A 26,950-nucleotide genomic window follows, 5' to 3' on the forward strand; every position below is an offset into this window, starting at 1 on the left:
TGTAAACCAAATCTCAAAGTGTGTGTGTCAACTACTTGGGCAAGGACACAAAGCACTCGGACATTGAGGGCACTGGAGGTTTTGGCTTGACTACTCGGCTGACATCTGTACCCTATAGCTGTGCCAGTGGGGAGTTGTCTTATGGATGTGGAGAGAAAGGGAGAAACCAGCCCTAAACTGACTGTGATCTCTGTGTGCTCTTAAGGGGAATTGTACTTTACTGTGTGTGCATTTGTTATCCTTCCCAATGTGGATGCCCCTTACTGGTGTTAGTGGTGAGGATTGAGGCTCCTTGATTACTGGGTCAGTGCACGGGCATCACATATTAATTGGTGGCAGTGGTGAGATATCCCCACCATATATTAATTAGTTGGCAGTTAGGTTTTAGTAGTGTAGATAGTGAATTCCAGTAGCTTGTGTACAGTGATACTGAAGGTGTTTTTGTACTCTAAATCAGCCTTGCAGTGAGTAATTGGAGTTCAGATCACAATTGTTTTATTTCTTTTGTTAGCTTAGTTAGTCAGGGAGAGCAGGCAAACATGTCAGCAGAGGAGTATGGCAAGCTGACAAGGAGCCACTTGGCTGAGATGTGCCAGGTTGAGGGACCTTTTGCATGGAAACATGACTAAGGCGACATGATTGCAGCTGTGGTCACAGCTGCATCAGAAAACAGCAATCAGGAGGGCAATCAGACTGGCCGTGGAGATGTACAACACTCAGAGAATGGACATCTCAACCTTTCTGCAGAGGACTTAAAAATCCATTTGGAGCTGAAGAGACCTGAGTTGGAGGCCAGGCATTTGGAAACAGAAGCAGCAGAGAGACTGAGTGGTCTACAGGCTGAAGAGAATGAGAAACTGCTATGCCTGGAAGCTGAGGAGAAGGAAAGGGAGGGGCAGCACAAAAAGGAGATGCTGACTCTTCACCAGAGTCATGGAGGTAATGGGGAAGGGAGTAACTGGACCACAGAAGCACAAAAGGTCATTAAATTTCTTCTGCAATTTACAGATGGAGATAATTTTGATAGTTTCATTCATATGTTTGAGAGGGTATGTAAACAGTATGATGTTGACCAAAGGCTCTGGGTACCGTTCCTGACCCCCTTACTCCATGGTAAAGCTGTAACTGTCTTGTCTAAATTTTCTGATCATCATTTTTTTGATTATCCTGCTGTTAAGAATTGTCCGTTAGAATTTTTTAAGCTAAGACCTGAAGCTTATAGGAAAACATTTTGTGAGCATAGACACAAGGCAAATGAAAGTGTGTGTGAATATGTTGCTGAACTGAGCTCTTATTTTCATAGGTGGGTGAGTGGATGTCAGGTCACTACTTTTGAAGGTCTAGCAAACCTTTTGTTGAAGGAACAAGCCCTTAGCACTTTGCCTGAGGACATGAAGATCTGGTTAGCTGATAGACAATGTGCTACTTCAGATGAATTGGGGAATAAGGGAAACCTATACCTAGCAAGCAGGACATCCCTGCACAGGAAAGGGATACCCAGTACTGCTCATGGGTCTAAAGGAACCCATAGTGGGCAGCCCAGACTGCCCCAACAGAATCTACCAGTAGCAGGGGAAACCACTAGTCCAGGTACATGTCCAGGACCTAGGGTTAAATGTTTTGAATGCAGCCAGTGGGACCATGTGGCATATAGATGTCCACGGAGGCAAGATGGGGAACAAAAGGTGAGGGAGCCAGTAAGTGGGAAGAACAAAATGCCAATAGTAGATGTTCTTCGTGTTTCACTGTTGCAGTCATTACATTTGGGTACTCTGCTGGCAGGTTGCCCTCAGTCGGCCTGATTAACAAAGTCTTGGGTCCTGCGTCGGTTGCTGTCCCTTCTTCCATGCAGTCAGGGGTATAAAACATGCAGCCGACGTCATTACCTCAGTCTTTCTTGCAGTGCGGTGCCCAAAGCAGAAGCAGTTCGCAAGTGCCGGTCGGCCGACTCCTGAAATTTTTGTTTTCGAGTTTCAGAGCCAAAGTCTTCAACTTAAAGCGAAGTACCCCGTTGGGGAAACTTTTTCTTGCTCCTCACTGATATCAGTAAAAGTTAATAATTGCATTACTTGTGGAAATCAAATAGCTCATAAAGATTTTCATCTGTACTGTATTCCTTGCCTAGGCCCTGACCATGGTGTGCCTTGCTGTCGGTTTTGTGCTTTATTTAATCAGCCCACTATCCATCGTTGGTACGTTTTTGCCTCTAAATGTTTCGATTCTCGGTTTAATTATCCAGAAATGACGTCGGTTAGCCATCCGACTACCAGAATTTAGAAAAAATGCAAAGATAAAGACAGAGACAGGCCGTTGAGGGCCAAAACTGCTGACAATGCTTCTCCTAAGCCAGTCGCCAGTTTGCCGGTACTAAGTGAGGAGCTTTCACAGCCCCTGATGCCCGCTACTTCTGACTCGTAGGCCTCTACTGAGACCCATGCAGAGTCCGTTATGCCGCGAGATACTTCAACTATGGAATCCGCGGATGTCTCCACCTTGCATGGGTCCAGAGCCGCTGTGCAGGCACCGGCTTCTGAGGGTGTATTCAGGCCTACAGACTTGCATATCAAACCAACTCCACCTTCAATACTAAGGCCTAAATCTCGATCTATGTCGAAAAAAATGACGCCCAGGTCACATGTTCAGGCCCCTATGCCTAAAAAAAACAAATGATCAAAATGGCTGAAGATCTAATTACTCTAATCAGGGGTAGTCAACCCCCACCCACCTTGTAAGAGGCCTAGGCCTGAGCTTGACTATGAATCTTCTGATCAGGATTCTGTTTCTTCTGACTCTTCTTATGACCTGTATTTGTCCACACCTACTTATGAGGATTCTGATGCAGAGAATTCCATTCCCTCTGCTTCCCCCCTGAGGATTTCTCTTTTGGTGAAACTTTACATACCTTACGGGAGCATTTCCACTGGGAAAGTCAGGAATTCTCTGATTCAAAAAAGAGGCTTAGGGATTTTCTTCTTTTACCTCAGCATAGGCCTTTTGGCTATACCTCCTGTACTAAACATTGTTGATGTGTTTTTGGAATCCAGTATGGCCCGTGATTCCTTGCCTCCAGCTCCTTGTAAACCTGACAGATACTACAGGGTTCATGAGTCCCACAAGTTCCTTTTCAAAAATCATGTTGCAGATCCAGAAACCATTTCTCAAGGGCCTAAGGGCGTTAAGGCTTCTACTGCTAAAAATCCTACCCCTTCTGATAGAGACTCCAGGCCATTGGATAGATGGGGTAAAAAGGTTTATACTTCTGCAACCTTGGCTATCAGGGCATTAAACTGCCAATTTCATATGTAAAAATATCAACAGCAAATTATTGGACTGCTTAAACAGAAAATGATGTTGATTTCTGACTGTGTGGAAAATAAAGATTTACAGGATTTATTGCTTTCTGCTGAACAAGTTGGAAAACACTTTGCAATGTGGTTTTAATTCTTTAGAGGCCTCTTGCAGGGCTGCTGTTACTGGGTCTGTGCTTAGAAGGCATGCTTGGCTTAAGGAGCAATTTCTGCCCGATCATGTTAAAGCAAAATTCTTGGATGCTCCTTTAAATTAGGATCGCCTGTTTGGCTATAAGGCTGAATAAGTTTTAAAAAAAGATGCAAGATAAGCTAAATCTATGCAAACTGTAAAAGATTTCTTACAAGTGCAACCTCCAAGATTTAGTAGGCATTGGCCTACCAAGAAATGGTCTTTTCCAGCTCCTTGCAGATCCTCTCAAGCCAAATCCAGACACACCAACAGCACCAGGTTTCAGTCCCAGGGGACTCTCAGACCTAAGCAATGGGGGGCCTCCACTTCCAAATCTGGAAATAACAAGACACCCCTATGGTAAACAGTCTCAATGACTTTCCTTTAAAATTACCAAGCACTTACCTTTTAGCCTTCCCTTTGGGGGGAAAGATTGCTTTTCGTGCAAAAAACTGGGAAATCATAACCCTGGACAAATGGGTTTTAAATATAGTGTCCCAGGGATACAGATTTCATTTCCACACGTTGCCAACACCAAACGGGTGGCCAGACCTGCCCCCAAATCAGTGAGCAGAGGCTCAGAAACAAGTACTTTCCCTCTTAAACATGGGGGCTATTCAACCGGTACCAGAAGAGGAAAAAGGACAAGGGTTATATTCCAGGCTTTTCCTGGTGCCCAGAAAAGACAATTCGTGGCGTCCAATTCTGGACCTGTCTACTCTAAACACCTTTTTGGACATTCCAAAATTCAAGATGCTGACTCTTCACAAGTTACTTCCTATGCTAGGCATAGATGCCTGGTTGGCAACTCTAGATTTAAAAGAAGCATATCTGCATGTCCCAATCAGGGAATCTTGCAGAAGATACCTACACTTCAAAGCAGGCTATATCAGTTCTCTGCACTGCCCTTTGGCTTGTCTACTGTGCCCAGAGTATTCACAAAGTGCCTGGATCCAGTAATTGCATTTTGCAGGCAAAGAAATATTCAAATATATCCATACCTGGATGATTGTCTAATTCAGGCAGAAAACCAGGCCATGCTTCTAAATCATCTGGCGTTTGTAAAAAGGGTTCTTGTCTAGGGTACACCATAAACAAAAAGAAATCACAACTGGTACCCTCTCAACAGATTACATTCCTGGGTGCAAGCTTGAATACAACTGCCCAGATGGCTTTGCTCATGCCATTAAAGAAAATTCATTTGGTAACTTACTTCAAACAAGTGGCCACAAAAACCCTGTTATCTGCAAGACAAATACTGCAAGCCTTGGGGTTCATGGCCTCCTGCATTATTCTAATTCCATATGCAAGACTGCATATGAGGAAACTTCAGTGGTACTTAAAAAGTCTATGGAGTCAACATTGTCACAGCCTGGAAACAATGATTCCTATCACACCTTGCCTACGTCTGGAGTTCCTATGGTGGGCAGAGGCCTGCCACCAAAACAAGGAACTGCCATTCATGCTACCCCCTGCTGCCCAAACCCTAACTACAGATGCATCAGACTATGCATGGGGGGGCTCACCTGGCAGGGAAGTGCATTCAGGGCAAGTGGAACCCAAATCAAATGCACCTACATATCGATCAAAAAGAAATGTTAGCTGTACAGAATGCTGTGACAGCCTTCAAGGACTACATTCTTCCAGGATAACTAATGGTAAAGACGGACAACACTACAGTTATGTGGTACATAAACAAGCAGGGGGGTACACATTCCTACCCCCTCTGCAGACTAGCCATGGCATTGTGGAACACAGCCTTGAGCTACCGAGTGCACCTACAAGCTCAATTCCTGCCAGGAAAATTAAATACACTGTCAGACGGACTAAGCAGAAATCTCATGGACCCACATGAGTGGAGACTGGAACCACAGATTTTCAACATGTTGACAAGCAAATGAGGGAGCCCAGACATAGATCTATTTGCCTCCCCCCAGAACTACCAGTTGGACAAATTTTGCACAAGGACTCCCCACAAAAAAGCCTGAAAAGTGGATGCTCTGTCCTTCAGCTGGAAAAACCTATCAGTCTATGCCTTTCCCCCTCTGCCTCTACTCTGCGAAGTTCTGTTAAAAATCAAACAGGACAAACCAAGAATGATTTTGATTGCTCCAGACTGTACATGCCAACACTAGTACCCACTCCTGTGCAGTGTGTCACAAATATCTTCATGGCACCTGCCTCAGACACCTTCCTTACTGTCTCAGCAGGAGAACCAGATTCTGCACCCTCAGCTCCCAACATTGAACCTTGCAGCTTGGCTAATCACTTAAGTTTACCCTTAGCATCCCTCTGCAAACCTGTGATGGATGTCATCTTGGAGGCGAGAAGACCTAATACTCGAAAATCTTATGCTGACAAATGGAAAAGATTCTGTGCTTGGAATCAATCTCAAGGAATGAACACAGCAGCGCCCAATTTACCTCAGATTTTACAATACTTAACTGAGATGCTTCACAAGGGCCTGTCTTGTCCTCCATTAAAATCCATGCCTCAGCCATTTCAGCTCATTATAACACAGAACCTCCCCTCTTCTCTCATCCTCTGCGTAAGCAGTACCTCAGAGGGGCCAAAAAACTTGAGAAAACCCAGGAGAGCTCCAACCCCTGCCTAGGACCTTAACTTTGTATTGGAGAAACTCACTCTGCCTCCTTTCGAGCCAGCTGCTACTGCAGACTTAAAATTTCTTTCTTGGAAAACAGCCTTCCTTCTAGCAGTTACTTCAACTAGAAGGATATCTGAGTTACAGGCCCTTATGGCAGTGGAGCCTTTCATCATCTTTCATGCGGACAGGGTGTCGCTCAGGACCAATCCATCCTTCATGCCCAAGGTGGTATCCAGTGTGACTCTTAATCAGTCCATTCATTTGCCAACTTTCTTTCCCAATCCACCAAACAAAGAGGAACGGATTCTGAATTCATTGGATGTGCTCAGACAACTTAGATTCTACTTGGACAGGGCTAAAACTTGAAGAAAATCTGAACAACTGCTGGTAGCATTTGCTGCAGGGGCAGAGGGAAAGGTGATTTCAAAACAAACCATTTCTAAATGGATACGCCATTGCATTCATTTCTGCTATAAGCACCATGGAAAACCTATCCCCCAGGGGATCAGATCTCATTCCACCAGGGCTGCATCTACTTCTGCAGCCTTTCTCAGAGGTGTTCCTACCAGGGATATTATAGAAGCTGCTACCTGGAGTTCAGTTCTTACTTTCACCAAGCATTATCATTTATCAATTTTCTCTAAGTCCAGAGCTGGCTTTGCCACTGCTGTCTTGCAGGGCCTTATAGCTGGTCCTAATGCTGTATAAATCCATCCTCCCAACCATAGCTTTGGGAATCTGCCCAAATGTAATGACTGCAACAGTGAAATACGAAGAACATAGTACAGTTGTGTACACTTACCATAAATGTAGATGTTCGAGTGTATTCACGGTTGCAGTCCTGGTTACCCTCCCTCCAGCCCCCTGTTTTTCTCTGACTATACTTCTTCTTTCTGTTACTATGCTTAAAAGCCTTTTTGGTGTATTTGCTTTTGGTTGGAGGTATATTTTTGTGTTTTAAATTTTATTTTGCTCCCCATTCGGGGGGGCACCTGACATCTGGGGTAAGAAAAACTGAGGTAATGGTGTCGGCTGCATGCTTTATACCACTGATGACCTGATGTCATGGAAGAAGGGACAGCAACCGACGCAGGACCCAAGACTTTGTTAATCAGGCCAACTGAGGGCAACCTGCCAGCAGATTACCCAAATGTAAAGACTGCAACAGTGAATACACTTGAACATCTACATTTATGGTAAGTGTACACAACTGTACTTTTGTCTTGACACAACAGGAGTACCAAACTACCATCCTGCAGATGTCCTGATAGGGGAGGATTTTGATGAGGCAGTATTATGTGTTAATGCAGTTACACATAGTACAGCCTCATCAAAATCCTTCCCTATCAGAACATCTGCAGGATGGTAGTTTGCAAGAGAATCACTGTACATCTGCATACTCAAATATAGTAGCTCATGCAGGAATCTACTAAAAAGTTAGTAGACGCGTGTATATCACCACCAGTTTGACATTCACCTGTCTTCTCTAGGGATGTCAGACAATGGAGAAAGAAATCTCAGCCCAATTTACAGCACTCAGTAATTCCTTCTGTTCATCTCTGTTTCTCTCTTCCTGGTCAAGCATTTGCAGTCAGTGTAGTTGCTTCCTGAAGAGTGAAATCCTTCCTAGTAATGGTATGTACTGAAGGGGCTACAGAATTTGTGATGGAGGAATTAAGTAAGTGGAGAAAGGGATCAACAAACCGGAGATCACTGGGAACAAGGTTTGGGGTAGAATAAAAGTATCTAAGGGGGAAAAGCAACAGACTGAAGTGAGTGGGCAGACTTTTTGTTAGCATGATGGAGTGAATTCTACCATTCTCAATAAATGAGTGAGAATAAAAGCATTGTGAGGGGAAACAAGTATCTGGGTAGGATTAAGCTAGTCATACTAACATGTGGGTTGTTCTGCTATTTGTATAGAAAGTTATGGTTGTGTGTTCTCATCCCAGTACAGGATTATTGTTTTCAGACATCTAATATTTAATAAAGTTGGAGAAATGTCAGATACCATGTGTGCACACTTGAGTTACTGATGTTTTTTTTTCTCTGTCTCTCTCTCTCACTGCTATGTACACAGGAACTGAGGTGGATAACAAAATGGACTGGCAGAACTCTACAGCACCTCACGAGGCTCAGTTAAAGGAACAAAGTACTGAGAAGCAAATAGAGATGTTTGACTCAAAAATCAAAACCCTAGAATCTGATTTGGATGTTGGCCACATGGTGCATATACCAGCATATCACCCCAAAGCAACTGGAGTAATTCGCTGGATAGGAATGCTTCCGGAAAGAAATGTTATTAGTGCTGGAATTGAGCTGGTAAGTTAGAAATGTAGTTTCTTCTTCTTTACCATTTTCTTTTCTTAATGTTTAGACTGTAGAATTTGACAAGGACTGTTTGGTTGATGTAGTCTGTATATTTGCGGTTTTAAATGACAAGTTTTTCATACCAATCTCACTAGTATTCTACTTCATCTTAGAAACAAATGCTTCATGTCCTGTCCATACATACTAATGTGTGCTAACACAAACCATGCCCTTTCCCCAACTCAACCCTACACCTTACCTTACAAAAAACACTACCACTGTTCAGGCAAAGTCCGTCTAAAGGTAATGGTAAGGTTTTGGGTTTGGTTAACTGATCACAAAAGAAATATGTTTCTTTTCATTTTGTGATTTGTTGTTGGTATCTGTCTTTTTTTTTTTTTTTTGGTAAGTAAATTTTCTAAGTGTTAGCATTGATCATCCATGTTTCAGTGCTTGTGCACTTCCATCGTTACTAAGGCATATAGATGGCTGCATTTCCAGTATTTTCAATGTAAATGTCATTCAGTGTATTTAGTTAATAGGGAAAAGTACTTTCAATTAAACATTTTCAGTAAGTAGCAGTTCTGTTAAATGTAAATTCATCCAAAAATACCAAATTCATACACACACACTTGTATGTATACTTTCTTTAACAGCAAACATACTGAAAAATTTAATTTGTGATTACTGTTACCTAAATTAAAAACATCCAAACCAAGTGATTGCAGATGTAAACAAATGCATTCAATTTGCAATCACCAAAACCTACTCAGATTTTTGTTTTTATGCACAACCCTGGAAATTCAAATGTATTAACTTCACAGTCGCACAACAAGGGAGAAGAAAACTCCAGAATTACAGTCAACTCCTGAAGTTCAGCTGTAATATAATTCAACCACTTTTACCACTGAAGTAAATTACCAAACATGTTGACACTTGATTAATGGATGTGTGTGTGTGTATAAATATATATATATATATATATATATATATATATATATGTATACATATATATCTGTATATACACACACACACGTGTGTGTAGAGCTTTAAATTGACAGCACGTTTAATTGAGAAATAGTGCATCAAACACACTGGATTGAATTCTGATTAATAGAAACACACTTATATAAACTTAACTGGACAAAGCTGGGGATCGCAAAACAAAGGGAAGAAGATAAACAGTCTTACCTCATTGTACCATGGTCTCTGAAATGAAAGCAGAACTATGTATCTTTAGAAAGTAGTATTTACTACAAATATAACAAAAAATCATTTTGCAGGGGCAAGCCCCTGTATTTTCACTGTAGCTGTAACTATACTTGCTCTGGAATTAGACAGCAGTAGAGAGGAATCATCAAAGCTCTAATCACCAACAGTATAAAGACTCGTGTTGATGAAGCAGTGATCCAGTTTAACAAGACATTGAATCACTGCTTCAGTGAAAGAAGCAATTGACAAATGAAATGTTTCCCATATACACATATGCACACACATAAGCGTACAGGCACACACATTCCTCCAGCCACTGCTTTTAATTCACACTTCACCCTCCCATAAAGTTTTGCATTCATCCTTCATCTTGCTTGAGAAGACTTGCATTTTTAATTAGCTCAGTACTTCTCACCGTTTTTATACTTTGCCCCTTTTTTGTGCTGTCCTTTTTAAAGGTTCTGCCTTTCTGGACTTAAATAATGTGTTTGTCACATTCTGAAGCAAGCATATGTATCAAGCCTTTGGAATTGTGTATACCCTCTTGTATCATATATAAAGTCAAATTGTACATTTTTCAACGCAAAAAGGTGCCTTTGCATTTTATTTTGTTGATAGGATGACCTCTTGAATTTTTTTCTCAGAGATGAAAATACTTGTCATGACACCATGAAAGATTGAAACCCACAGTGCTTCACTTCCTAAATTAAAGGATAGTCTACTGTATTTCCATGCTAAATGCATTAGTAGAACTTGTTTACTTATTGGAAATGCATGTTGTCAACTAGTTCTTACAGATGGAACACCTCACATTGAAACTAAAATTATGTGAGGGTGTAGTGGTGAAACCTTAATGCAAGTAAGAAGCTGCTGCTCTAAACGGTTAAGTTGTTTTGCTTTCCCATAATACTATGCAGTTGTATGTAAGCATTGCACAGTACCTACTATGACATCTTGAGGGTGTGGTAAGAGAAAGATTGACTATTTTTTTTTTTAACCAAGCAAGCCCACTAGACAAATTGTCCATTTTCAGGAGCAACCTGGTGGCACTGTCTGGCTAAGTTACTTGATCAGAGTTGCACAGTAGGCAAATGATATTGAAAGAAATAGCACCCTGTACCATGGGCACAGAAAGCAGCTCATTAACAGCCCATGTGCTAAAAGCCAGACATGAAAGTAAACAATGAAACTATTCCAATTAACTCAATACAATCTTCAGTTTTTGTGAAATCACTTGTAGGAAAGCTGAGAAGCTGTTTGTCTCCTGGGAAGCTAGGTTCATAGGTAGGTACTAGGCTATTGGCCCTAGGGCCTATACAAGCCTAGCCAAAAATGTACCCTGGCTTTCGCCACCCAAGAAAATTATTTTCCTGTGCCCCTGTCAAGCAGAACCACAGAAGTGATCCGTGGGGTGAATTTCCTATTACCCATCCAATCATCAAGATTTTTCTCAAAGAGTAATAATGAGGAGCTCTGTTTGACATAGATAGGTAGTCTGTTCCAGGGTATGGGAAGTCTCTGGGACAGGAATCTATCCCTCCAGCATGTTCTGTTTATTGTGGTGACAAGGTTTAGGTCCCTAGAGCATGTAGCTCGGAGGGATTGGGATTTCTTTAAGTGGAGCATGACCAACAGCTCTGGGTTTGACATAGCTTTGTATGTTAGGCAGAGATCGCTTCTGAGTAGGCGATATGCGATGGAGTAAAGCTGGAGTTTTTTGAGACGGTCTGCGTACGGCATCTGTTTGAGGCCAGTAATCCTCTTTGTGAGGTATTTTTGCAGCCTTTCCAGTTGTTGTAGATGTCTTGTGAGGTACATACCAAAAGGGGCGTTGTACTCTATAATGGGTCTAATGAGTGATGAGTAGAGGGGAACAATGACCTCTTTTTCTGGATGAGAAACCTTTTGTGATGAGGTGTGCCACGTAGAAGGATTTCCTGACCACTTTGGCGATGTGATTATCAAAGGAGAGACTACTGTCCAACTGTGTCCCAAGGTCTCTTATCACACTTTCGGTGTTAAGTAGACTACCGCCTATGTGGTAGTTCATGAGTATAGAATTTTTACCAAAGGGGATGACAATGCACTTTTTGGCATTGAGCTTGAGACCATGTCTTTGACACCAGGCATCTGTCTCAGTGAGGCCCTTTTGTAGGATGTCCACATCGTTAGGAGTTTCAATTATGGCTCCTAGTTTGCAGTCATCTGCGAATTTAGTTAGCCAAAGACCTTCTGTGTTAGCCTGTACTTCAGAGAAGTAGATACCAAACAGGAGAGGACCCAGGACTGAACCCTGTGGTACTCCACTTGTCACTGGTCTGAAGTCTGATTTGGAGTCTGCTACTTTCACAGTGTGGGTTCTGTCAGTAAGCCAGTTAGCAACCCATCTTGTGACATAGGGATTTATACCTAGTTTAGTGAGTTTATCTATAATTCTAGAGTGGGGGGATGGTGTTGAATGCCTTGGCGAGATCTAGATAGGCTGTGTGAACCACCTTACCCTCATCTATGGCTGTGGTAACTACTTCAAAGAAGTCTATCAGGTTTAGGAGACATGATCTGCCTTTTACAAACCCAAACTGTGTGGGGTCCAGGGTTTGGAGAGCTCCAATGTCTTTATTTATGAGTTCCATGATGATACATTCCATGGCCTTGCAGACGAGGCTCGTCAGGCTAATGGGGCAGTAGTTCCCGGGGTCTGTTGTGGCCCCCCCTTTGTGGAGTGGGATAACTGTCGCGGTACGCCGTTCAATGGGCATAAACCCTGAGGTGAGGCTATGATTGAACATGGTACTTAGGTGGGGTGCCAGTTCATTCTGTAGTTCATGTAGAAGGCAGCCTGGGATGTTGTCAGGTCCCATGGATACTGTGTTCTTGGCTTTGGAGAGTGAAGTTTTTACCTGTGCAGCCATGATTACAGGAACTTTGCATTCTTCCGGTATAAAGATGGGCCCTTTAGGGGGTGAGAAGGGGGTAAAGTTAGAACTGAACCTATCTGCCAGGATGTTGGCAATATCAGTTGGTTCTGTATATTTAGTGCCATTGTGCTGTAACTCAGAGCAGATCTGAGTGTTGCCATTGAGATTTTTGACATAGCTATAGAATGCTTTGTGGTTGTCTTTGGAATCAGTGGCAATTTTGTTTTCATAACTAGCTTTGGAGGATTTTATGAGGGATCTCAGCTTCCTACTGAGGCTGACCAGGGAGTTCCTCCAATTGTGGGATTTTACTCTTTTTTTGCAACAGTTTCTTTCTTCTGTTGTAGAGTTTGTTTATGGCAGAAGACCACCAGATTGGCTTCCTTTTTTGGAGGATAGCATCTTGGTTCTGTTAGGGATAGCACGATCCATGCACTCGTGTAAGTGCTTATAAAGTGCATTTGTGTAGGATTCAGCAGTCGTACCTCTATTCTCCATCTGCATGGGTGTCATGAAGTTTGCCACTTCTGTCTTAAGCGTGCAGTTGGCTTTGGAGAAATTTTTTACGGTTGTTTTCCTAATGGGGGGTGGGAGCGGGATGTGGATGTCTAGGGTGATTAGCTTGTGGTCGGATCTGACCAACGAGGAGCTGACCTCTGGTGTGGAACACCGGTCACCCATGTTGGTGATGACCAGGTCTAGGATATTGCTGCCTCTGGTGGGGGTGTGGATAGGTTGATCCAAAGTGTTGGAATTGATGATTTCCAGAAAACGTTGAGCAAAAGAAGTTGGTACGAGTAGTTTTCCCAGTTAATGGTAGGGTAGTTGAAATCACCCATTATTAGAGTGTTGGGTTGTACCTTAATATTTTCCAGTGTATCAAGAAAAGAGGAGTGGGAATCCTGGGGCATGGTGGGGGGTCTGTAGCAAGCTACAATCTGGATTGCGGTTTTGCTAGAGTTAGTTGAACTTAGATAATCTTGGATGCATTATGCTGAGCAACTAGCTTGGAGGTGTGGATATCCTTAATGAATATGGACACGCCTCCACCTTTAGTGCTTCGGTCTGGGTTTGGTGGCCGAAAGGTGTGGTATGAATTATAGCCTGGTAATGCAGGGGTGCTCTCTGGAGCTTTGAACCAGGTCTCTGTCACTGCACAGATGTCAGTGTTCTCCATTTTAAGGAGTGCCTCGAGTGAGTGCATTTTGAGGTTTAGACTTCTAGCATTGAGTAGCATTACCCTCAGATTTTGCTTGCTTGTACCTGTTACGGTGGTGAATTTGTCATTTGAACCTTGCCTAAAAAAGGCATTATAGGGGTGGCAAGAGCTTTTGCCAGTATCCGGAATCCCAAGGGGCGACATGTGCAGGCCATCTCTGGCAAAGCAGCGTGGTCTGTCGTTCATGTCATCCCAGGCAGACAGATACTGGATTCCCTTAGAATGACGCCAGAAGCTTAGCCAATTGTTAAAGTCAATCATTTTGTCCTTGTACTGTGGTGTCATTCTGGATGATGGCAGGATGCTACTCAGGGCTAGGGTCATACCGGCCTGGGCTACAAGATCAGAGAGCTCCTCCATGTCCCTTTTCATGTAGTCCAGGGAGGTACATCTCAGGTCATTCACACCAACATGGACAATGACAGAGTCATATTTGTACTTGTTGTGGAGTGACCTGAGTGCTTGCATTATGTGATGGATCCTGGCACCTGACAGGCAGCTGACAGTAACTTTTTCTGTGTTTAGCCTGGTGAGTGGAACATCAGTGTGCCTGACTGTAGAGTCACCTATGACTAGAGGGTTGGGTACGTTATGCCTTATGGGCTGTAGTTGAGTGGCACACTGAGTATGTGGACTATGTGTCATTTGGGTTGTGTTGTGGGGTAGAGGTTGCTTGCATTTCTGCTTTGGAGGTCTCTGTTGTTTGGTCAGATTAGTACAGAGAGCCTCTGTGAATGTAGGTGTGTGTTTTGTGGTTCTGTGTGTGTATTTTGGTGGTGTAGGTTTTGAGGGACTATGTGATGAGTCTTGTACGGTACAAGTGTTTACCTTCTCCTCTTGACTGTCTAGGCCTGTCTTTGGTAAAGAGAGCTTTGCTTCCAGTTTGGCTATATAAGTGCATCTCTCACAGGTCATAGTGTTGGGTGGTAGGATGAGAGGGTTGTCTGTGTACATGACGCAATTGCTGCATTGTCCTAAGATGCCCAGATTCATCAGGTAGACAGGAGACAACACCGGGAGCTGACCTTTAGACATGCCTGAATAGGTGCTTATTTATTAAGTACTACAAACTGTTTTCCTCTAGACAAGTGAGGAAAGTTGAGTGCTGTAGGATTTGTAACTTATTTAGTGCTTACAATGAGTTCTGAACAAGTGCTGAGATCAAAGAAACAGATGAGTGCTAAAACTAAAAAGCTGGCTAGTTGCAAGGGAAATTTTGAAAAACAGACTTTATGGCGCCAGGAAAAGTTTAACCCCAGTTAAGTGGGGGTGGGGGGCTTAGGAGCTTACAAACAGTCCTGGACACAGCAAATCCGTATCTGACCTGCCACAGGAAAGGGGGGAAGCAAGCTTAGAATTTTTTTTTCCAGTAAAGTGGAAATGGAGAAAGCTGGAACAGAAGTTAATTCAACATTAAGAATCTGAGTGAGTTGGCCATCACAAATGTTCTCTATAAGATTGAGTAAACTAATGACACTAGACTGGGAGGAGTGTCACAGATCAAATATACAGTATGGGTGGGCAACTGCAATGCCACCAAGTATAAGAACACACAACACTAGGGAGGGTGGGTTTCTAGAGGTCCGTTTCTAGATGGTTGTCTCATGCTATTTCTTTTTGTTATTCTAATCATAATAAACCACTTCTAGGTAGAGTTGGGGCCTGTTCCACCACCACCTTGGTTGCTTTGGTACCTTTCTGGAAAGGGGTGAACTCTAGAAAATACAAGTGGAGTACCACAGGGTTCAGTCCTGGGTCCTCTCCTGTTTGGTATCTACAGTGCAGGCCAACACAGAAGGTCTTTGGCTAACAAAGTTTGCAGATGACTGCAAACTAGGAGCCATAATTGAAACTCCTAACGATGTGGACAAACTACAAAAGGGCCTCACTGATAAAGATACCTGGTGTCAAAGCCATGGCCTGAAGCTCAATGCCAAAAAGTGTATTGTCATCCCCTTTGGTAAAAACTCTGTACCCATGAACTACCACATAGCTGGTAGTCTACTTAATGCCGAAAATGTGATGAGACCTTGGGACACAGGTGGACAGTAGTCTCTCCTTTGATAATCACATCGCCACAGTGGTCAGGAAATCCTTCTACGTAGCTCATCTCATCACATCACAAAAGGATTCTCATCCAGAAAAAAAGAGGTCATTGTTCCCTTCTACTCATCACTCATTAGACCCATTATAGAGTACAACACCCCTTTGGGTACGTACCTCACAAGACATCTACAACAACTGGAAAGACCACAGAAATACCTCACAAAGAGGATTACTGGCCTAAAACAGATGCCCTATGCAGACTGTCTAAAAAAACTACAGCTTTACTCCATCGCATATCGCCTACTCAGGGGCGATCTCTGCCTAACATACAAAGCTATGTCAAACGCAGAGCTGTTGGACATGCTCCACTTAAAGAAATCCCAGTCCTTCCGAGCTACATGCTCTAGGGACCTAAACCTTGTCACCACAATAAACAGAACATGCTGGAGGGATAGATTCTGTCGCAGAGACTTCCCATACTCTGGAACAGGCTACCTATCTATGTCAAACAGAGCTCCTCATTAGCACTCTTCAAGAAAAATCTTGATTATTGGATGGGAAAATTCAACCCGGAGATCACTTCTGTGGCTCTGCTCGACAGGGGCACAGGGAAATAATTTTCTTGGGTGGCGAAAGCTAGGGTACATTTTTTGGCTAGGCTTGTATGGGCCCTAGGGCCGATAGCCTAGTACCTACCTATGAACCTATAATAACTTGGTCCTCTGTACATAGGTTCATAGGTTCGTACTAGGCTATCTGCCCTAGGGCATTTATAAGCCTAGCCAGAGTGTGTGTGGCTTTCACCACCCCTTAGGATGAGAATACTATGCCCATTTAGGGTTTAGTTTACTGTGCGTCTGTCTACTAGTGACACAGAGATGACCCCCAGGGTAAACCTACGATCTCCCATCTACTCGTCAAGATTTCTCTTGAATAGAGTTAGTGAGGGGCTCTGCCTGACATGGATAGGGATTCTGTTCCAAGTGTTGGGAGCCTCTGGGTTATGAATCTGTCCCTCCAGCACGTCCTATTTATTTCTGTGTTGAGGTTTAAGTCTCTTGCTCTCGTGGCTCTGATGGATTTGGATTTTCTGAGGTGGAGCATGTCCATTAATTCCGGATTGGACATGGCCTTGTACGTCAGGCACAGATCACCTCTGAGTAGGCGGTATGCGACTGAATAGAGCTGGAGTTTTTTCAGTCGGGCAGCATATGACATATGTGCAAGACCCTTTATCCTCTTGGTGAGGAACTTTTGGGGTCTTTCCAACTGCTGCAGGTGTCTGGTAAGATACATCCCAAATGGGGCATTGTACTTAATCATTGGCCTGATAAGAGAAGAGTACAGGGGCACAATGACCTCTCTTGATCTAGATGTGAAACCCTTCATGATAAGGTGGGCAATATAGAAGGTCTTCCTAACCACTTTGGCAACGTGAGTGTCAAATGAGAGGTTACTGTCAACCTGGGTCCCTAGGTCCCTGATTACCTCTTCCGTACTTAATGGATTACCACCTATGTGGTAATTTGTGGGTACCTTGTTTTTCCCAAAGGGTATGACTATACATTTTTTGGCGTTCAGCTTAAGGCCATGGCTCTGGCACCAATTATCCATTTCTATGAGGCCTCTCTGAAGGATGTTTGTGTCTGCTGGAGTATCAATTATGGCGCTAAGTTTGCAGTCATCTGCGAACTTTGTCAGCCACAATCCTCCTATGTTTGCCTGTACCTTGGAAAAATAAATGCCAAACAAGAGGGGTCCCAGGACTGAGCCCTGTGGGACACCACTTGTGACTGGCTTAGAGTCTGACATAGCTCCAGCAACTCTGACCCTGTGGGTTCTGTCCTTGAGCCAGTTTGCAACCCATCTTGTGACATATGGGTTTACATTTAAGCTGGTGAGTTTGTCTATGATGCCCGAGTGGGGTATTGTGTCAAAGGCTTTTGCAAGGTCAAGGTAGGCTGTGTGAACTGCCTTACCCTTATCAATGGCCTTTGTGACTGTTTCAAAAAAGTCGACCAAGTTCAAAAGGCAGGATCTGCCCTTGACAAAGCCACATTGGGTAGGATCCAATGTCTGTAGGTCCCCAATGTCTTTGTTTATGAGTTCCATAATGATCCTCTCCATAGCTTTGCAGACCAGGCTCGTCAAGCTTATGGGGCAGTAATTTCCAGGGTCCATAGAAGCACCGCCTTTGTGAAGTGGGACCACTGTTGCCGTACGCCACTCTTTGGGTACGTATCCTGTAGTAAGGCTAAGATTAAACAGCAGCCTTGTGTGTGGGTTTAGTTCCTCTTGGAGTTCATGTAGCACACAGCCCGGGACACCGTCTGGTCCCATTGATGCTGTGTTTTTAGCTTTAGAGAGGGCGGCTCTCACCTGGGCATCTGAGATGTTAGGGAGGCTACACTCTGCTGGGATGGTTATTTCTCCTTTTGTGGGGAGGGGAGGAGAAATTTGCACTGAACCTGTCTGCCAGAATGTTGGCAATGTCAGTGGGTTCAGTGTATTTTGTGTCATTTTGGACCAACTCTGAGCATATCTGGGAGTTTCCACCCAGGTTTCTAACATAGCTAAAGAAGGCCTTGTGATTGTCTTTTGTGTCTTTTGCGATTTTTCTCTCAAAGTTGGCCTTGGATAATTTTATGAGTGATCGTAGTTTTTTGCTAGTACTGATCAGAGATGCCTTCCCTTTTAGGGATTTTGCTCTGTCATGTAGTAGCTTCCTCCTCCTGTTGTAAAGTTTGTTTATGGCTGGGGTCCACCAGACCGAGTGCCTGCCTTTGGGGGAATGGGTCTTGGTTTTATTTGGGATTGCATGATCCATGCATTCTTGAAGGTGCCCGTAGAAGGCATTTGTAAAGGATTCAGCAGTGTGGGTTGTGGTTTCCACTGGCCCAGGGGCCGTGAAGGATACCACTTCAGTCTTAAGAAGTGTGAAGTTGGCTTTTGAGAAGTTCTTCACTGTGGTCTTTTGTGCAGGGGGTGGGGGCGGGATGTGGATTTCCAGTGAGATTAATTTATGGTCTGATCTTACCAAAGAGGGATATACTTCCGGTGTGGAGCATTTTGTCCCGATGTTTGTGATGATCAGGTCTAGTATATTGTCTCCTCGTGTGGGAATGGTTACTAGTTGTTCCATCGCATTTGAGTTTATGAATTCTAGGAACCTTTGGGCTAGGGTGTTGGGGCTTGAGTAATGTTCCCAGTCTATGTTCGGGTAGTTGAAGTCTCCCAATATGATGGTATTTGGAGAGACATTCATACGCTCCAGTGTCTTCAGGAAGGCTGTGTGGGGTTCCTGAGTTTGAGAGGGTGGTCTGTAGCACGCTACAAACTGTAAGGCAGTTTTGCCTATGGTTAGTTGCACCTGGATGGTCTCCGATGCTTTGTGCGTTGCCACTAACCTGGAGGTGTGGGTATCTTTGATGAATATGGATACTCCCCCTCCTTTTGTGGTTCGGTCCAAGTTTTGGGGCCAGAATGCATGACATGAGGTAAAACCTGATAGTGCTGGGGTGCTCTCAGGAGCCTTGAACCAGGTTTCAGTCACTGCACAGACATCGATGTTCTCCATACTGAGGAGGGCTTGAGGCGTGCATCTTGAGGTTTAGACTTCTGGCATTGAGCAGCATTACCCTTAGTTTTTTTCCACTTGTGTTTTCTAGGGAGGTAGGTTTGTCATTTGAGCCTTGGCTAAAAAAGGCACTATGGGGGTGGCAAGAGCCTTGGCCAATATCCGGAAGCCCAGGGGTGACAGGTGCAAGCCATCCCTTGTAAGCAGCGTGGCTTGTCAAGCATGTCATCCCAAGCAGACAGACATTGGATCCCCTTAGAATGACACCAGTAATTAAGCCAATTGTTAAAACTGATCATTTTGTCTTTGTACTGTGGCATCATTCTTGGTGAGGGTAAGATGCTGCTCAGGGTCAGGGTCATACCGGCCTGGGCTACATAATCAGAGAGCTCCTCTATGTCTCTTTTCATGTAGTCCAGGGAGGTACGTCTCAGGTCGTTCACACCGGCATGTACAATGACTGAGTCATATTTGTACTTGCTGTGGAGTGACCTGAGTGCTTGTGTTATGTGGCGGATTCTAGCTCCCGACAGGCAGCTTACTGTGACCTTTTCCTTGTTCAGTCTGGTGAGCGGGACGTCAGTGTGTCTGACTATGGAGTCACCTATTACATGTGTGTCTGGCATGTTGTTTGGCCTTAAGGGCTGTGACTGTTTAGCACACTGACTTTGTAAACTATGTGTTGCATGTGCTATGTCTTGAGGTGGCGGTTGCTTGGGTGTCTGCTTTGGAGGCCTCTGTTGTTTTGGTAGATTGTTAATCAGCGCCTCCAAGTATGTTTTTGTGTGTTTATGTGTTTGGTTTGCAGTTGTGATAGTTCTATGTGAGACTGGGTTTGTGGTGTGTGTGGTTACCTTCTCCTCCTGACTGGTCTTGCCAGTACTGAATTGAGAGAGCTTGGCCTCCAGTTTGGCTATATAGTTGCATCTCTCGCATATATTTGTATTTGTTGGGAGGAGGAGAGGGTTGTCTGTGTACATGAGGCAATTGTAACATTGCCTCAAGATTCCCAGATTCACCAGCTGAACAGGAGAGGACGCCAGCAACTGACCCTTCAACATGCTAGAAATAGTGAAAAAGATTGCTGTGTAACTGAGTCAGAAAGGACCTATAGGGAAATGGGTACTCAAGGGAATTTAGGTGAATGAAGTACTTTCTTTTGTTTGAGTGCTTTACCTGTATAAAAAATGCTTTAGGAGCAAGTGCTGAGCTTTTCAGTTAGAGTATAGGCTGTTTAGATTGCAAGTAGAGCAGTTCTAAGGGAAAAATTGAAGAGTAGACTTTATGGAGCCAGAAACAGTTTAAACTTGATTAACCGGCGCTGCCCTATGCTGCTCTATGAGCAACTTCGCGCTAATTCGCGCTAAAGGGTGCAAAAACGGGCTTTATAGCAGGGGGTTGAAAAGAGCCAGTAATTGACCCAAAATGGCCAATAAGCTACAAGTTACTGGGCTGGAACCAATCCTCTAGGGACAAATAGGTTGCTCAGTGCTCCCCACTCCCACTGGTGAACAAAGAAGCTTCCTCCTATCCAAATAAGGATATGGATAGCACAGGAATCTATCCCTCCACATACTTTTACAAGGCACTACAAATGAGATTTCTTTTCCATGTCTAAAACCAGCTTTTTCTTGAAGAGTGCTAATGAGGAGCTCTGTTTGACATATATAGGTAGTCTGTTCCAGAGTATGGGAAGTCTCTGCGACAGGAATCTATCCCTCCACACAGGGGCATAGGGCTGCGGACTGCAGCCCCTCAAAAATAAAAGCAAGAAAACAAATGAAAAATAAAAATATTTTTAAATTTCTGGACTTCCAGCATGCGACAGACCGAGTCCCGACTTATCTGTCCCCATAGAGGGACACAAGGAGACGCCTGTGCACTTTTACAGTGCACAGACCCACCAGGAGTATAGGACTGCAAGAGGAGCAGCAGGGACTCGGGACAGAGCCTTAGGGATCTCGTCAGGCCGGAAGGAGCATTGGGATCTCGGGTCTTCAGTATTGAAGGATGTATGTACGGACATTCTGGATGTATTCATTCAGGTAAGGTGCCTTTTTATTTTTATTGAGTTTGTGCCTTATGGTGCTTGTGCTTTACTGGAGTTGTGTGTGTGTGTGTGTGTGAAAATGCCCCAGGTGCTTATGGTGGTGTGGTAGGGAATGCCTCAGGCTTGAACCCTGTACCCTGTATGCAGGTGTTAAAGACTTGAGTTCCTACCCACCACCATTTTTCAGATTTTTACCTCATATTCGATCTGATCTGTTCCTCATAATATCTGTGGTTTGTAAATGTTGCAATGCTTGATATTTGATGGTGTAGTAGTAGCATTGTTGCCTCACAGCTGTAGGTTCTTGGGTTTGATTCTTGGCTGGGGTTCCTTCTTTGTGGGGTCTGTATCTTCTCCCTGTGTTTGTGTGGGTTTGCTTTTGTGCCTCCCATGTTACAAAGACATGTCTGCATTATTTCTTCCTGGGCCTCTGCTGAAAAGTGTTTATTTGTTCCAAGTCAGACTGTCCTGATTAAAAAATGTTAAATAAAATTGATAGGCATTTGAATTTCAGACTTAAGGGTTTCTGAATGTTTAATTCCTTGTGTATTTGATGGTGCAGTGGTAGTATTGTTGCCTCACAGCTATAGGTTTTCTGGTTTGATTCTTGGTTGGGGTGGCTTCTGTTTGGAGTCTGCATCTCCTCCATGTGTTTGTGTGGATTTGCTCTGGTGCCCTGCCATTTTACAAAGACGTGTCTGCAGTTTTAATCCCTGCTGAAAATTGGTTTTGTTCTGTCCAGTAAAATTGACAGGCATTTGAATTTCAGACTTCAGGTTTCTGAATGTTTAATTCCTTGCATAATTGATGGTGCGGTGGTAGTATTGTTGCCTCACAGCTATAGGTTTTCTGGTTTGATTCTTGGTTGGGGTGGCTTCTGTTGGAGTCTGCATCTCCTGCCTGTGTTTGTGTGGATTTGCTCTGGTGCCCTGCCATTTTACAAAGACGTGTCTGCAGTATTAATCCTGCATCTCTGCTGAAAATTGTTTTGTTCTGTCCGCAGTAAAATTGACAGGCATTTGAATTTCAGACTTCAGGTTTCTGAATGTTTAATTCCTTGCAGATTTGATGGTGCAGTGGTAGTATTGTTGCCTCACAGCTATAGGTTTTCTGGTTTGATTCTTGGTTGGGTGGCTTAGTCTGCATCTCCTCTCTGTGTTTGTGTGGATTTGCTCTGATGCCCTGCCATTTCTTCTGAAAATTGTTTTGTTCTGTCCGCAGTAAAATTGACAGGCATTTGAATTTCAGACTTCAGGTTTCTGAATGTTTAATTCCTTGCAGATTTGATGGTGCAGTGGTAGTATTGTTGCCTCACAGCTATAGGTTTTCTGGTTTGATTCTTGGTTGGGTGGCTTCTGTGTGAGTCTGCATCTCCTCTCTGTGTTTGTGTGGATTTGCTCTGATGCCCTGCCATTTTACAAAGACGTGTCTGCAGTATTAATCCCGCGTCTCTGCTGAAAATTGTTTTTGTTCTGTCCGCAGTAAAATTGACAGGCATTTGAATTTCAGACTTCAGGTTTCTGAATGTTTAATTCCTTGCAGATTTGATGGTGCAGTGGTAGTATTGTTGCCTCACAGCTATAGGTTTTCTGGTTTGATTCTTGGTTGGGGTGGCTTCTGTGTGGAGTCTGCATCTCCTCTCTGTGTTTGTGTGGATTTGCTCTGATGCCCTGCCATTTTACAAAGACGTGTCTGCAGTATTAATCCATGCCTCTGCTGAAAATTGTTTTTGTTCTGTCCGCAGTAAAATTGACCGGCATTTGAATTTCAAACTTCATGTTCTTCAGAATACATAGTAGCACAACCTTTTTCTAGCAATTTTCTAAGTTTATAAGATGAATATTTTAAATTTGTCCCTATTTTTGGGACTGTATTCCCATTATTGGCTTCGTCCAGGTTTTGTGCTAAGGTTGACAGCTATGGCAAGAACTGAATTCACTAAATATGGACTGTAGAATTGTGCATATTTACTGATAAAGGTGCACTGTAGAATTGTGCATATTTACTGATAATGGTGGACTGTAGAATTGTGCATATTTACTAATAATGGTGGACTGTGGAATTGTGCATATTTACTAATAATGGTGGACTGTGGAATTGTGCATATTTACTAATAATGGTGGACTGTAGAATTGTGTATATTTACTAATAATGGTGGACTGTGGAAGTCTGAGTAGACTTTTTTATGATAAATGTTCTCAACTGGGCAGTTTTGCCATTATGGGTGCATATGTTTTGTTTCATTGCTTACTGGAAAAATGTTCAAAACAAATTTAAAACACCCTCTAACAAGTGTACTGTATTGTACAAGGAATATAATTTTTAGTACAATGAGGAAGGTGTATCAAAGAGCACATGTATGTTTCGAATCATAGGCCCCTTGCATATGAAAACAGCCCAAAATTAATCTTTATCTGCCACTGGCAAAATGTATTTTCTTTGAATGTGGGTTTCAATGCTGTTTCAATGAATGTGAGTTTCAAGGGCAGAGAAGTTTTAATGCTAAGTTTTCATTGTGAGACTGCATTGCTTTGTTTAACAGATGACTTAATGTTTGTGCTGTAAAATACAAAATAAAACTTTCAAATGAAGTCCAATCATTGAAGTAAAGCAGTATGCACATTAGTGTTTATGGTAAATGGAGTGAAATAGCCAAGTAATGGTTAATTGGAATGGCTGCAGAGGCTCCAGTTCAACCATTATTTTGTCAGGGGAAGGGCAGCAAACTCAGACAGGCCCAGCTGAACTATACCTCCCAACTGTCCAGATTTTCAAAGAATGAATAGATTTTTGCTTCTTATTTTTGGTTTGTTGTTCATAAAATTTGTAGTTTTAATTCCTAAATGATTTGCCAGAAGTCACTAAATAATAAGTTTCAGACTTCATAACCTTCATAAAAATGCATGTTAAAGTAAGAGCCGTGCTATCAACTGTCTCAATTTATACAAGAGCAATTTTAGTACTGTTTATATGTGCCCCAATATATTTGGCCTTGTTCAGATTTACTGCATTAACAGGTTGAGAGGTACATGCAAATAAATTGCTTTATAGAATTAGGCATAGCCAACCTCTCAACTGTCCCCAATTTTGGCTCAAAATGTTGCTCTTCCCCTAATAATCCCTCCAAAATAGCAATTTTGGAAGAAAACATGGAGGGTTTACAATTAAGAAATAACTGTAATAATCAAAGTTATAGATTACTTGAAATGCATGTAGATTCTTTTATTTTGTCAGCTGCTCAAGGTAGCAGTACTAATATTAAAGTGTCCCTTCTTTGACAGGTAGAAGCTGTATTGTGTGTCTATTTTATATTTTTGCATTACATTTTGGTCCATTTTTCATAAAATTGTGTTTTTGGCAAATTAGTGACAAATCACTAAAGACTGAAGTTAGAAAATGACAGACATTTGAGTTTCAGATTTTATACCCTTCAGAAAATTCATACTAATGCAAGACCTATTCTATTATCTTTTTAAGTTTATTAGAGCAATATTTAAAATTGTCCTTATTGTTGTGCCTTTGTCCCACTTCTGTGTATGGCTTTGTCCAGATTTCTTGCTCTTGAAGTTGAGAGGTATGACAAATGTGTCAGGGCCATCACAGTCAGCCAGAGAGATTTCAAATTGTGACATGCTTGTTGCACCCCACTCCCCCATGTAGTGACTCTGGATGTGTCCAAGCAAGGCAAGGAGTAGTTGTATCTACCTTGGATGGGGAGGACACACTGCATAAGTACTACAGTGGCTTTTCATCTGTCCTTGATTTTGCAGAATGGTCTGGTTTCTGTCATATTTTTGTACTGTTGATTTATGCTTATTACTCAAAGTGCCTGTTGCTCTGTGTTTAAGTAGCAATGCTTTAATGACCATAAGGTAAGCTTGTCTGACATCGTAAGATGCAAGTAAGCTTTAATAAGCATACTGTTAAAGAATTGCCAACATTGAAAGCCTTTCTGTTGTTGCCATGCAGAGAATACTTGACTAGATAATGTATAAGCCTTGGGTATTAAAGGACAGGATTCCATTATTTTAAAAAGCTCATTACACTTGTTGGAGACTTCCAGTCATCTCTACAGGCTTTACCCGTAAACTAAACAGAATGCCAATCATGTGTGGTCCATAACCTGTACAGTAATCCTTTAAGCAATGTATCTTGAGCTTGTTTCTTGTTTGCTTTTCATTTTTACTTTTATCATGTTTTCCCCATGAAACAAGTTGTCAGGCAGCAGGTCTTTTGGATAAGAAACATTTTTACAAGTGGGGGCATCACATAGATTTCTACTTTCAGCATGTTGCTTGGTACTTTAATAAAGCTGAATATATTATAATTAGAACTGCAGTGCAAGGAGAAGTGGTTTGAGTTGAGTGCTTCTGGTTTTTCTTATACTTGATTTTGACTGGCATTCCAGTAATGTATTTAAAAGTAATTTATTTTTCATGCCTCACAACCTTTTGTTTCCATCTAGATATTAAGTAAGCTGTCATGCAGCCAATGCATTGAAATATTTTTATTCTTCTACACTTATTTTTGTCTTGATTGGACTTTCATAATGATGGTTTGCCACCCAGGGCAGCGTATTTAATTAAAGTTAGTTTTTTTGTGGTTTTGTGCATAGCTCCTCCCCTTTATGGTTGACCACACCCCTTCCCTTTGACCCTCCTGCAGCCCCCCTGTGATTTGAAGTCACCAGCCGCCACTGCCTCCACATACTTTTACAAGGCACTACAAATGAGATTTCTTTTCCATGTCTAAAACCAGCTTTTCTACGGCCGTTCTCCAGGGGCTTGTGGATTTGTATCTTATTTCATTCTCTGTTAATATCTTTGGTAATCTACCCAAATATTTTAGGCTACTGGAACTATTATCTAATGCTGAACATAGTATAGTTGCATAAGTAAACTTGTCATACCAGTAGATATTCTAATAAATCACTGTTCCAGCAGCCATCCCCATCCTCCAGCTTTTGCTCTGTTTTTGTTTTGGCAGAGTATGGATGTAAATACCCTTGTGTATATTGTTACACTTCAGTTACATTTCCTAACATTTTTCTTTTCAGGGCCTTTGCTTCCCTTTTTGAGCAAGAAATCTCTGAGATTTCTGATGCTCAGTCTTTGTACACAGCTGTACTTGAGCTCAAGATGGAGTATGTGGAAGGCAAGCTTGGGCTTTGGGAAACTGGGCAGTGGATTGGGACCAAAATGGCTTGGGCTACTCCAACAGTGATAAATTAGATCCATTTACCTGTGCAGCACTAAAAAACATTCTACATGACTATGTTCCAAGTCAGTCACTGTGATCCAGTGACCAAAAACTCCTGCCTACAAATCTAGTAAATCTGCTGGGTGTTATCTGGACTTATGCAAGGTTCCTAAGGCTTGGAACTCCTTACCTGTATCCGTCACATTATACCCTCACTCTTATCATTCAAAGCCACTCTGAATGACTTCCTAGCTAAAATCTCATTCTGTTTTTGCTCAAAACCAGGATGAACTACATCTCTAAATGTGAACAAGTACATTTTCATTCCTTATAC

The 26,950-nt window shown here is 42.7% G+C and overlaps 1 protein-coding gene across 2 annotated transcripts in view; it reads left to right on the plus strand.

The window, feature by feature from the left end:
• Window positions 1–26,950, plus strand: part of LOC122798413 (ubiquitin carboxyl-terminal hydrolase CYLD-like) — a 1,245,230-nt gene that overhangs the window by 547,359 nt on the left and 670,921 nt on the right. For both annotated transcript variants that reach the window (XM_044067332.1, XM_044067333.1), the window contains one exon: window positions 8,166–8,407. In XM_044067332.1, the coding sequence (XP_043923267.1) occupies window positions 8,166–8,407 (242 nt within the window). The remainder of the gene's footprint in view (window positions 1–8,165; window positions 8,408–26,950) is intronic.

The sequence above is a fragment of the Protopterus annectens genome, chromosome 3.part1 (genome assembly GCF_019279795.1).
Source record: "Protopterus annectens isolate FY-2018-M chromosome 3.part1, PAN1.0, whole genome shotgun sequence".
Taxonomy (NCBI): domain Eukaryota; kingdom Metazoa; phylum Chordata; order Ceratodontiformes; family Protopteridae; genus Protopterus; species Protopterus annectens.